Source organism: Rhipicephalus sanguineus, chromosome 10, assembly GCF_013339695.2.
Source record: "Rhipicephalus sanguineus isolate Rsan-2018 chromosome 10, BIME_Rsan_1.4, whole genome shotgun sequence".
NCBI classification, from domain to species: domain Eukaryota; kingdom Metazoa; phylum Arthropoda; class Arachnida; order Ixodida; family Ixodidae; genus Rhipicephalus; species Rhipicephalus sanguineus.
In genome coordinates this window covers 69,074,930-69,088,036 of record NC_051185.1, presented here as the reverse complement: position 1 = coordinate 69,088,036, position 13,107 = coordinate 69,074,930, and the positions used below count along the sequence as shown (strand labels likewise).

The 13,107-nt window shown below is 47.2% G+C and overlaps 1 protein-coding gene and 1 long non-coding RNA gene across 4 annotated transcripts in view; both read left to right on the top strand.

Annotated features, from left to right (window-relative positions):
- Positions 1–13,107, top strand: part of LOC125760020 (uncharacterized) — a 155,008-nt gene that overhangs the window by 18,948 nt on the left and 122,953 nt on the right. The window lies entirely within an intron of this gene.
- Positions 1–13,107, top strand: part of LOC119372082 (uncharacterized) — a 139,852-nt gene that overhangs the window by 18,883 nt on the left and 107,862 nt on the right. For all 3 annotated transcript variants that reach the window (XM_049419596.1, XM_049419595.1, XM_049419594.1), the window contains exons 2-5: positions 4,979–5,152; positions 5,896–6,025; positions 6,532–6,665; positions 9,713–9,833. In XM_049419596.1, coding sequence (XP_049275553.1) covers positions 5,056–5,152; positions 5,896–6,025; positions 6,532–6,665; positions 9,713–9,833 — 482 coding nt within the window. In that variant the 5' untranslated portion in view covers positions 4,979–5,055. The remainder of the gene's footprint in view (positions 1–4,978; positions 5,153–5,895; positions 6,026–6,531; positions 6,666–9,712; positions 9,834–13,107) is intronic.

Below are 13,107 nucleotides of genomic sequence, written 5' to 3'. Positions count from 1 at the left end.
GTGGTGAAGCTTTGGTCTATGAATTTGTTGATGACAGAGAGCGGCAAGTTCACTGGAATGCAAACGGAACGATAATTAAGGAGCATTAAAAAAAAAGGCGTCGCATTTGCTCACGTTTTGTGTGAGCACCAAACGAAACGAATGCGTTGAATAAAGAAACAGAAGCAGCGGCATTTGCCCGCTGAGAAGACCGATCAATACGCAGTGCGAGACAACTTGTCAAATGACATTGAAACGTACCCGAATTTAGACCGAAAAATAAAATAAAAAAACACTGAATCGTCGGGACGGCAGATCACAAAGTTGCCATGCGCACCGAAGCCGCAAGGAAATTGTTATTGAACTGCTCTGATAGCGTCCGCGCAACAGTAGTTGTTTGTTTACTCACAAATTCTCATATTTTTCGGCCTAAAGTTCACAGCGCGGTGCCAAAACGCGCACGTAGCAAAAGCGAAACCTTCAGTATGAACATACATGCAGACGCTCATGCATGCAGAGGCACCGTCAGTCGTCGCGAACCCGTGCGTTCGCTGGCTTGAGGCTTCTTTCTGTTATGCTCCGTTTGGTTATGCAGGCAGTCTACTCTAACGAGATATTTCACATAGTGTGCACTGAGCGAGTGACTACCTTTCACGCAAGAAGCCGGTTCATTGGTCTCCAACGCGGTGACAGCGTGAAGCGGGTGCTCGGTTTTCTGCAAAGAGACAGCGACTGTAGACTATCTTGTGCTTTCAGTTCGTCGAAAATGATTATTTTGACAGTAAAGAACACAGTTCCTTTCAAAAGTACGTACAGAAATGCCCTGGAGGGCTTCCGCGAGGTGTTTTTGTAGAGCGCGGACAGCAAAACCTATGGGGAGCGCGCCGGTGGTATCCTGCCTAGCACGCAATCGAGGCGCGTCCGATAGAGGGCGACTCCGTAACTCCTCGAGGCCAATATCGGTAAGTGATAGCTAAGACCACACATCAGGACCCCTGCTCTGTATGTTCCGTAGGAAAACCTGTTACACAAAGGTCAAGCGTTGTCTGTGTTGTAGGTGTAATTCGTGTGGGCCCGCCAATGACATTTGCACACCCGTATGATTAAAAATGCAACAGACAAAATAGAGGTGGCGGAGCTTTCGAAGTTAATCAATAGGCGTAAAGTAGCCGATATAAGAAAGCATAATATGGAGAGAATTGAGCATGCTCTAAAGAACGGAAGAAGCCTCAAAGCTATGAAGACAAAACTGTGCATAGGCAAAAATCAGATGTATGCATTAAGGGACAAGGAAGGCAAGGTCACAACCAATAGGGATAGAATAGTTGAGGTAGCGGAAGAGTTCTACAGAGATCTGTACAGCAGCCGAGACAGTCATGATGATAACGTAAGAAGCAGCCATAGCCCAGAGGAATCTGACATCCCACCAGTCTTGACAGGAGAAGTAAAGAAAGCCCTAAAGTGAATGCAAAGAGGCAAAGCAGCTGGTGAGGATCAGGTAATACAGCCACTTGCATCAGGGTACACTGGATTCAAGGCCATGCTGCGAACCCTCACAATATTGCTGCTGACCAACAGGCACACTGCCCTCCTAATACAGACCTCCCATCTATTCCCCTTCCACCTCAACCCCTAAATACACTCCGTGCCCGTAAAAATGTTCTCCGGCAGGATACACGCGCTCTTATCCCACCGTGTGTCTGCTCTCTCCCCCTTCACCTTACTAGGGCGGAGGAAGTTGTGCTTAGGAGGCTTCGGGCAGGGGTGGCCCTTACACCGGCTGTTATTTCAACATGGAACTGGTCGCATTTACCAGTTGGTTCTACATGCCCGTACTGTTCTGTTCCGGTGATACAAGCAGATGCATACCACCTTATATGGACATGCCAAGGATTACAGTCGGAACGCTACCGTCATCTCCTGCAAGCTGGTCTTCGCTACAGTGACACAAACAGTTATGACCGATGGATACATGACAACACATTCCACAAGACACTTCTTCACTTCATACACAACACCGGCCTAACGGCGCACATTTAACACAAATATACAAAACAAATATTATGCCTTAAGGGCAAGTCTATGTCGCAAAAAAAAAAAAGGTAACAGCAGACCTGTTGAAGGACGGTGGAGAGATTATGTTAGAGAAACTGGCCACCCTGTATACAAAGTGTCTCTCGACGGGGAGGATACCAGAATCTTGGAAGAATGCCAACATCATCTTGATCCATAAGAAAGGGGACGTCAAGAACCTGAAAAATTACAGGCCTATCAGCTTACTGTCCGTTGTCTACAAGCTATTTACAAAAGTAATTGCTAACAGAATTAATACGACATTAGAGTTCAATCAACCAAGGGACCAGGCAGGATTTCGTACAGGCTTCTCAACAATAGACCATATTCATACTATCAATCAGGTGATAGAGAAATGCGCGGAATGCAACCAACCCCTATACATAGCCTTCATAGATTACGAGAAGGCATTTGATTCGGTGGAGACATCAGCAGTCATGCAGGGACTGCGGAATCAGGGCATCGACGAAGCCTATATAAACATAATGGAAGAAATCTACAGCGGATCCACAGCCACTATAGTCCTCCATAAAGAAAGCGACAGAATCCCAATAAAGAAGGGCGTATGGCAGGGAGACACGATCTCTCCAATGCTATTCACCGCGTGTTTACAGGAGGTTTTCAGGGCCCTAGATTGGGAAGAATTAGGGATAACAGTTAATGGAGAGTATCTCAGTAACCTGCGATTCGCCGGTGACATTGCATTGATGAGTAACGAGGGAGACGAATTACAGCTCATGATTACTGAACTGGATACGGAAAGTAGAAGAGTAGGTCTGAAAATTAATATGCATAAAACTAAAGTAATGTGGAACAATCTTGCCAGAGAACAGCGCTTTGCGATAGGTGGCGAGACACTGGAAGTTGTAAAGGAGTACGTCTACTTAGGATAGGTAGTAACTGCGGAGCCATACCACGAGAGTGAAATAACTAGAAGAATAAGGATGGGATGGAACTCATTCGGCAAGCATTATCAAACCATGAATGGTAATCTACCACTATCTCTCAAGAGGAAGGTATATAACAGCTGCATCTTACCGGTACTTACCTACGGATCAGAAACCTGGAGGCTTACAAAGAGGGTTCAACTTAAATTGAGGACGACGCAGCGAGCGATGGAAAGGAGAATGATAGGTGTAACCTTAAGAGACAGGAAGAGAGCAGAGTGGGCCAGGGAACAAACGGGGGTTAAGGACATCATAGTTGAAATCAAGAAGAAGAAATGGATATGGGCCGGGCACTTAGCACGTCGGCAGGATAACCGGTGGTCATTAAGGGTAACTGACTGGATTCCAAGAGATGGCAAACGCGTGAGGGGGAGACAGAAAATTAGGTGGGTAGATGAGATTAAGAAGTTTGTAGGTATAACGTGGCAGCAGAAAGCACAGGACCGGGTTGATTGGCGGAACATGGGAGAGGCCTTTGCCCTGCAGTGGGCGTAGACAGGCTGATGATGATGATGATGATTAAAAAATTTCTTGAAAACGCTTAAAATCAAGATTGGTCGGACAAGCGTCTATGATAAAGTCGCCTATTAAGGTTGTATCAAGTTTGAGTTGAGTGCCTATTTCAAATAATTTTTCAGTAAATTCCAAAAACACGCTGAGTGACCCTGAAGGTGGACGATAGACAAGTGCAATCAATGTTTTCATGCCCTGAATACCAATACATTCATAGAATTCATTAACAGCTTTAAGATGAGGAATTGTACTATATGACAAATCAGAACGTACATAAATAGCAATGCCGCCATCACGCTTCTTCGTTCGATGTGTAGACACACAGTCATATCCGGAAATTAGAACAGATTCATCCTCTGATGTAAGCCATGTTTCACTAAAGCAAAATACGTCAAAGCGGTGTTTCAGATCGGATAGGTATAATATAACATCATCAAATTTATTTTTTAAACTCCTTACATTCAGATGGAAAATAGAAAGAGGACACTGGTTCTTTAAAGTTGCGACATCACGAGAAAAGTTGAACTGCAGGGTCGCCATCTTGGTTTAATGAACCCGATACCCCTTTAGCCATCACTTCTCACGCTATCACTTCAAGGCCACAAGAGTGACAAGGTCATCCTCACTGCGTATGACCACAGCACGGTCACCGCTCTTTCTGTGCACCAGAACATTTCCGTTTGAGTGCCATACGTAAGCGTATCCTGAAATCTGGGCCCACTCCTTTGTCTTTGATAGGACGGTGCGTGATAGCCGTGTTATGTTCTCACAAAAAAAAAATGTGTCTGTGGTCCTTTAGTTGCTTCTTATTTGCAAGCCAAGTGTCGCGAAGTTCTAGGCGTGCAAAGCGTATAATGGTGCCACGTGTTTTGCGTGGTTTAGCCGGAAGTCTGTGTATAGCAGCAACATCACTCTTGCCCTTACATCGCAGCAACATCACTCTTGCTTTTGCATCGTGTACCTTTTGTGCTTGTCCTGAATTTGCACTATAACAACTGTCTAACGTTCAGGGCATGCAGTTTTCCAAGTGATGTCTTGACACCAATGTATGAGTGCAATGACTCTTGCAAAGCAACTTAAAAATAAGTTTCTCGTTTTCTTTCCTCTCATCCCTCTGAGTGCTTCCTTTCATTTTTTGAGTTCTTGCGTCGAAAGGAACATGTTTATAAAGCAGTACCGGGGAAACAGCACTCTTCCTTCCCTCCCGTCACCACAATTTCCGACATTACGCCGCTATGTTGTGTCGTGAAAGAATGACGTGGATGTTGTGGGCAAGGAAGGGCGTTGGCGGCGTGATATTCCCGGACTAACTACAAAATGTTAAAGTAAAATTGCATTACCTCGCACATTCGGCAACGAGCTTCAGTGCATGCATATGACTGACACGATAACACTGCAATCGGTTCACGACCTTTGAAACCGGGCCCCGTATTTCGCTGCTCACAGTTGCGTCCGTATCTCTGCAGAGTCTGCAGAAGGGCGGCGTATACAGCTTTTCCCCCGAGATTCAAAGCTGCTGTGAGCGACTACGCACCCGGCGAGCATGGAGTCAAGACGCACCTTTGCACGGAAAGAAACTGCGGCGGTCGTCACTGTGGCGTGCTTATTGATCATCTCCTTGTCGACGGCTACAGGGCAAGGTTAGTGCTACGAATATAAGGATATGTTTTGAGTACGTAACGATAATTTCAGGTTATCGGAAAAAGACGGCATATACATAGACATGGGCGTCGGCAGGATTTCGTCTTGAAGGGTGCGAACCCGTGCAGCATCACCCTTGGGGGAAGAGGGAGCGCTAGTGTGGCTTGGATGGGAGGCAAGTACTGGCGTGACGCTTGGGTGAGGAGGGGGCGGTGTGGCAGGTGGCCTTCTTGCAACTACCTGCCGACGCCCATGCAGACAGAACCCCAACATGAGCAAGTGTTTCAATGAAGTTCCTGTCTGTCGAAAATGCGTACAGCTTAATTTGCACATCCATCCATCCATCCATCCATCCATCCATCCATCCATCCATCCATCCATCCATCCATCCATCCATCCATCCATCCATCCATCCATCCATCCATCCATACATACATACATACATACATACATACATACATACATACATACATACATACATACATACATACATACATACATACATACATACATACATACATACATACATACATTAATGTACTTATTGTACACACGTACATACGATTACAGTAACCTACCCACTTTAATATGAAAGCTGATCACTCTAGCCGAAGACAGCAGGCCCTTTTATTTCAAGACATTCCTGAAGCACAAATGTGCATGAGCAATCAGATATTCTTATCTGACTGCTGAGTAGGTATCCAGAAACAGGAGGCTCTATTTCTCGTCATTTTTTTTTCAGCTGTTGACAGATGTGAGCCGAGCTGGGTGACGGATTGCTACATAAATTATATGGGCTTTTTATGGCGGGAGGAGTTTAAGCCTACCCCAGAAGGCGATTACGACGAGGAGGGGCTCAAGAGAGGTTGCAGGTATTGTGTGGCTGTTTGATATATTTATTTCAGCATACGGCGGTAAGTTATCTTTTCGTCCACTTTGCTTCCTTCACATCTGTATCACAATTATAACAATACATTTAAAGGAGTACAATTAACGTCCCCTATACCACCCTTGGCTTCATTATCTGCTGGTTTTCGTTAAGGTTCTGTCAAACAATGAAACAAGCCCCCGAAAATTCCCTTCCTTCTTTTATATATGTGTGTGTGTTTGTGTGTGTCATATAGCGGATTTTTATAGTGCGTAAATATCCACTTGCAGGCCTAACAACGAGCTTCCGTACGTCGTGTGTGGTGACGTTTAATGCTGTACACTGACCAAAGTTCGCTTATCATATTTTCAATGAATCAGTAAGTCGATCGCTCATACGAATTTGATGAGAGTGGGGCGAAAATTTTCTATCGACATCGCGAGAATGGCTACCCTGGGAAAGCTGTGCAGGATTCTAATCTGTCGCTTCGCAATCTTTTTTAAATTGAAGCCTCATCAAAGGAAAGCTACCGTGTCACCAACATCTGGACAATTGCTCTGAAGCGGTGACTGGTGACCGCAGGATCCAGGAGAGAGGATACGAGGAGATGCGCAACATTGTCTGCGATGTTAACTCACTGAAAGGTGGGTGCATATTGTTACGGGTAGCTTAGTAACTATTTATTAAATAGTTAAAACAGCGCAGAGCGGACAAGATGGCGGCAGTCCTGCAACAAACAGAGAAGCGACGTCGTCTTCCTCGTCTTTCATGCAGCCGCGCTGCGGCGGCTGTGGTATCAATATGAAGTGGAAGGGGAAAAAAAAGAAAACACAGAAAATATGGTCACGAACTTCACTTAAGTGAAGTGTTTTATCATCATAATCATCCACTGGGTTACGCCCACTGCTGGTTGAAGGTCTCTGCCATGTTTTGTCAATTAACCCGTTGCTGTGCTTGCTGCGGCTACGTTGTCACTGGAAATTTCTTAGGCCCGTATTCTGAAACGCTCCTTACCACAGGCCATTTCCTTACCTTACGTGAGGATCCCTTCATGGTGTTTTATCTTAAGGAGCTCCTTGAGGGGGTCAGCGTATTCTAAAAAGCTTCCTTCAACCTTCCTTTGCAAATGACCGCCTCAGTAAGGTAAAGCGGGTGTGTCAGAAGTGTGGCTGCGAGACTACCTTGGATATACTAACTAAACGTTCGCTTTCAAGTAGGAATAACTAATATTTTTTATGCATATCAATAAATACCAACGCGTACACTGCTTTTTCGCAATGTTGGGGCACAGCCTTTTCCATTTATTTAACTTTCGCCTGTTGCAGCAAGTAAAAAGAAGATGGTCTGGCAACACTGGAGCTCAATACTTTCACTGATGGATTTCAACGGCGCGTTATTTGGGAGCGAATAATAAAGATCATTAAAAAATTTAGGGCATGGGTGATAATTATTTTCAAAAGCAAGCACTGTTAAGCTTGTGAAATTTCCCCATTTAAGTGTAATTTTATCTGGAATGCACTTATGTACAGCTAAATTATTATGTTTAGATTTAGATTTCTTCAATGAGGTGCGATTTTATCTTGAATGCACTTATGTACAAGTAAATTATTATGTTTACATTCCGAACAAGGGTGTGTCTGTTGGGTCATGCATCGCGCCTTTGTGGGTCGGCGTGGTTGAAGCAAAACGAGACAGTCTCACAGCAGCGGTTACCAGGAGGAATCCAAGTCCTGATAGCCTTCAGATACGTGTACGATTTATTAGTAGTCTTAGTGTAAGGCCCCGGGGTTGCATTCTGAGTTGTCACAAATGGTCAGAATATTTGAAGAATATCTATCCCCCCGTGACGTAGTCGGCCTACTCGTTCACAAATACTATCACAAATCATTGTATGTATGTATGGATGGATGGATGGATGGATGGATGGATGGATGGATGTGCAAATTAAGCTGTACGCATTTTCGACAGACAGGAACTTCATTGCGGTCACAAATCGGTGACCGCGAGAGCCAGTGATATCACTGGCCAGCTTCTGCCATGTTGTCAGCGCTGCTGTTTCGTCTGCTGCATTGAGCGTTGCTGGTGCTTGTTTCTTGAATCGTCGAACAACGTTGCTGATCTAGTGCGGCGATGGACGAAAGAGCTGGAAGTTGCGTAAAAATCAGTCAGAAAAGCTCGTATCACTTCGCGAATCTCGCCGGTGGCTACGATTTTGTTCTTGTCGTTGTCGTCCAACTGAGGCGACGTTTTCCATGAGCCTTGAAGAAGCCGCTGCATTAGACGTGTTGAAACATTTTCGCTTCGGTCATTTGTAAAGTAGCAGGTTGAGAAGTGACGAAGGAAGCAGTGAAATCGCTACATTGTCTCTCTGTAACAGTGTTTATGTGTAACATGCAAGTGACGTGATGTACGCTTTACTGACTCGTATTTAGATTGGGCAACGCTGCGTTTTCAAGGCATACCAATGCCACGTATACGCACGTCGGAACGCCGAAGCCCTTATCTGTCCACTACGCAATACAATCCCTGCAGTAGAGAGCTTTAGTTTTGTCTTTAGACTTCCTAACGTTTGCGGATACCTGGTTACCGGAGCTGTTGACAGCTGCAGCATGTAGCAGCATCCGCGGAGCCGGTAGCAACATCTTGTGGCGTTTTGCCCAACTACAATAACTTTTTTTTTCTGTTTTCTCCGTCGCGTTGTTGTTCTTGTCGCAAAAAAAAAGAAAGCAATGAGAATATTGTGAGCAGCTAATTATCTCACTGCTAATGCTTTACCCAGCGTCAGTAAGCGGGCAAGTCGCTGCAGTGCTATTTTGTAGGTCTCTGGTTAGGCTGTGCATCATCAGGTGTCGCCACCAGCGTTGTCCGTCTCGTACACGCCTCCGGTAACCCGGTCAGAACTCGTGACGTACGTTGTTTACAAAACGGCCCCGCTCGATGACATCATCGCTTTTTGCTTCTATTTCCGATTCGGCACTTTCACGAACTTCAAAACTCACAATACTTTTAAGCTGTACTTGTGGCTGATATTGTATGGATGGCCCCTATATGCACCCATAAGTGTGATGCAACAGTCAAATTGTGTCCGAATTTTTGTGTCACCGCTCCTTTAAACAAAAGCACAGGTGATCGTGCGACTTTTTTCTTCGTCAGAACGTTTTTTCCTTTTTCGCTATAGTTTGTACACATTTTGGACTGGTTTACTCGTGATTCGACCAAAAACAGCATTATATGACTGGGCTAAAGAAATTACACAGGCCAAAAGCGCAGCGGCGTGTCCTACAGCAATTATCATTTGGTTCTTTACTCTTTTTTGTTATTGATATCAACCACAAGATTGTCTAGCGATATCACATGTATCATTATTATCGTCATCATCATCTTGATATTCGTCATCATTTTGAGCATCATCATCGTCATTTCGTGTCACTTATAGTTCTTTATTCGCTCCCCCTCTGGTCACGTGACCTGCTTGACGCTACCACTACTACTACAACGGCACAGATATATAGCTCCGCCGTAAACGGAGCTATATATCATGTTGCGGCGCTGAGGGAGTACATTGTTGTCACCCTTGCTCTTGTCGCGGTTGCTGGTGCTGTTATCATTGTTGTCACCATCTCCACCATCTTCATCAAGCCACGCGTAAATGTTTTTTTTTTTGTTTGCCTCTTTGCAATACAACTCGCAGAATCTCACGACGCCATCAAGTGCTTAAGCAGGGAGAAGTTGGAAGAGTGCGCAAGAGCGTTGATGCCAACGTCCAATCCACAAGATGCCGGGAAGTCACCTGTCCCGACGCCTCGCTGCAAGTGAGTTTCGGCCCATCGCACTCAATGTTTTCACAGCCCCGGAATTGAACGCCATTTCAATATACATTCCTTTGAGTTAAGAAACACTTACATGGGTCAAGGAGACAGAGAGACGAAAGAAAAAGATAAAGGTAGTGAGGCTGCGTGGAAGTGGACTATTGGGCAGATTGTAGTACTCCCGCTTCTCACATTTCCTTTATGTTTCCTGTCTGTTTGTTTGTTTTTGCGCGGCTGCTCTTCTTTAATTCCGCTCCCCTTTCCATCTTTATTGTACCTGCTCCCTAGTGTAGCGTAGCAGACCGGATGTTTCAATTCTGGTTTACTTCCCCGCCTTTGCCTAATTTCTCTGTCTCTCTTTGATTGGTTGTTGTATTATACTGGGTCAAGAGCCTGCTAGAAAGGCAAGATGAAAATCAGATAGAGCTGTACAAAGAAAACACGCATACGATCGTGCGCGTTGCCACTCAATGGACATTGTATGCAACCCTCGACAGAGGTCCACATCGAAGCAAAGCGGGCCCTGTTGGAGACATTTTGGCAGGGATAACGTAAAAACGGGGACAGAAGAGTACGTTTCATGACCTATTATCGGTGTGCTTATTTGCGCTGGTCCCTTCGGAATGGCATCCGTAAGCTCAGAAGCCCTATCTACTTCTATACTAACGCAATAGGAACAAGCCCAGCGACTTGTTCGTAATGGAGTGGGATAGAGTGAAAGCTCATCACACAACACGAAAAGCGTATTGATGAATTCGAGGAGCGAATTTAGCAATGATGGTGATGAAATAAACTTCTAATTTGCCGAAGCAGTGTTCCCCAGCTCGTAAGCTCGGGGTCACCCTAGGTGGGAGGGCCTCTCAGTCCAGGAATCCTTTGGCCGCGATCGCCTCCCGGGCCCTGGCGACGAGTCCTCGTTGGTCTTCTAGGTCCCGTGGGAGATCTTGACCTCCCACGTCTCGGCGAAGAGGTCGATGCGTGCGGTCGTTGCGGGCTTGCTATCGGCATCTTGGTGGCGCCCCGGGCACTCGAGTATTAGGCGTGCCAGTGTGTCGGGAACGTCGCATATCGGGCAGTGCATGCATGAGGCGTCGGGTAGATGCGGTGTGGTTGATACCGTGCGTGTACGAGTTGCTTTAAAGTCTTCGGAACGTTGTGGTTTCTTCCTTAGTCAGCTTGGGGTGAGGTGGCAGGTACACCCTGCGAGCTCGGCAATGGTGTTGCAGTATGGCGTTATACGTCGGTGGTACGGCCTCCACTTCTGCTGCAGCGCTGGCTAACTGCGGTTCGAGTGAGGCGGTAAAGGAGGCCCGGTTCACGTGACCGCGGGCCGCGGTGTGAGCCGCTTCGTTTCCCTCGAGTCCCTCGTGCCCCGGCACCCACACTACGCAAGTGTAAGGAAGCGCCGTGCTACTCTTACTCGGAATTTTCAGTGCTCGATTGAGATTCGGCCTCGCGTGTAATCGCGGACAGCAGATTGGGAGTCTGTGAAGACTACGAGCGCGTCCGTGCTTGTCGTTGAGGCGAGGGCGATCGCCGCTTCTTCCGCTGCCTCGGAGCTCCGCTTCCTGACGGTGGCAGATGCCAGCTCCTTTCCTCCTGCGTTGTGCTGGGGTATTTAGCCACGTCGACGTAGCGAGCGTCTGAGTCGTGCTGGTGTCGTCTTCGGATCGTGTCGACTCGAGCGATCCGTCGTTTCCGATGATACTCGGGATGCACATTACGCGGCACTTGAGCGATGCTCAGTGAGTCTCGGAGGTATGGCGGTACCTTCACTTTGCGGTCCGCCTCACAGGTGTAGCGCTCCCCATAGCCCAGGCGCGCAAGGACCGATCTGCCTGTCGACGTGAGCCTCAGTCTCTCGAATTGACCGGTCCGTTGTGCTTCTACTAGCTCTTGCCAGGTGTTGTGTACCCCCCTTCTAGGGAGTCTGGTGGTCGACGTCATAGGAGGTAGCCCCATGACGTGCTTCGTAGATTTGCGGATGAGCACATTCAGCTTGTCGACTTTAGATGTCTTGAAAGCGAGGTACGGGGTTCCGTAAGTGATTATGCTGTTTAGAAGAGCTTGCACGACTCCTAGGGTATCTTGATCCTTCAGACCACTACGTCGGTTGGCGAATCCCCTTACGAGGTGCGTGAGTTGGAAAATCGTGTGTTGAAGTCGAGGAAGCGTGGCGGCCCCTGATCCGTCGCGGTGCAGCTGCAAGCCGAGTACTCGAAGCGAGGCGACCTTCAGTATTTGCACCCCGTGGAGGGTGACGCACGGATCTGGTGCTTCACAGGTTGGAGGTCTTCCACTCGTGCGGGCCTTGTGTACGAGTAATTCCATTTTTCAGGTGCGCAACAGAGGCAGCATCTGTAAAGGTATTTCTCGATGACGTGGACCGCTTCCTGAAGGCAGCTTTCTTGCTCTCCTGTCCTCTTGCGCCGCGTCCACAGCGTAGTATTGTTAGCATAGGGGGCGTGACGCAGGCCCGGCATGTTTTCGAGAAGCCGGGGTACGTTAAATAGAAGTGGTGACACGACAGAGCCTTGAGGTGTGCCCCTGTCCGGCAGCTCAAATTTGTTACTCCGTAGGTTGGATATTCCCGCCGTAGCCGTACGACCGGTGAGAAAGTTTCGAACATAGCGATAGGTCTTTGAATCGCAGCCGGTGTCTTCGAGATCCTGTAGCATGGCTTTATCGCTAACATTGTCGAAGGCGCTCTTGACACCGATGGCAAGGACGCACGACTTGCTGTTCTTGCTCAGGTGGTCAACTAGATCTTCTTTCAGGAGTAAGAGGACGTCCTGCGTAGAAAGAAGCTGGCGGAATCCGATCATGTTGTTTGGGTAGTACCCGTTGTCTTCAAGGTGTGACGTGAGCCTGTCATGTATCATACGCTCAAACAGCTTTCCAACGCACGAAGTCAGGGAAATGGGCCTTAAGTTCTCAACAGCTATGGGTTATGGGGCTTAGGTATCATGATCACCCGCGAATGCTTCCGCACGGCAGGAAGTTTTCCCTTTCCCCAGCACTCGTTGTAGTAGCGTAGGATCGCAGTCAAAGCCTGATTGGATAGCTGTCGGAGGTGCTTGTTCACTATACTGTCTTTGCCCGGACTCATGTTTTTCTTGAGCTTAGAAACGGCTGCTTGGAGCTCTGCTGGTGTGAAGGGCCTGTCAAAGTCAGCGTTGGCTATTCCTTCATATTTTTTGTGCGGTGGTGGGACTGTCGCTGATTGGACGGGGCCGCGGAGCTTGTTGCGTAGTTCAGGCAGTAAGTCTTCCTCCGA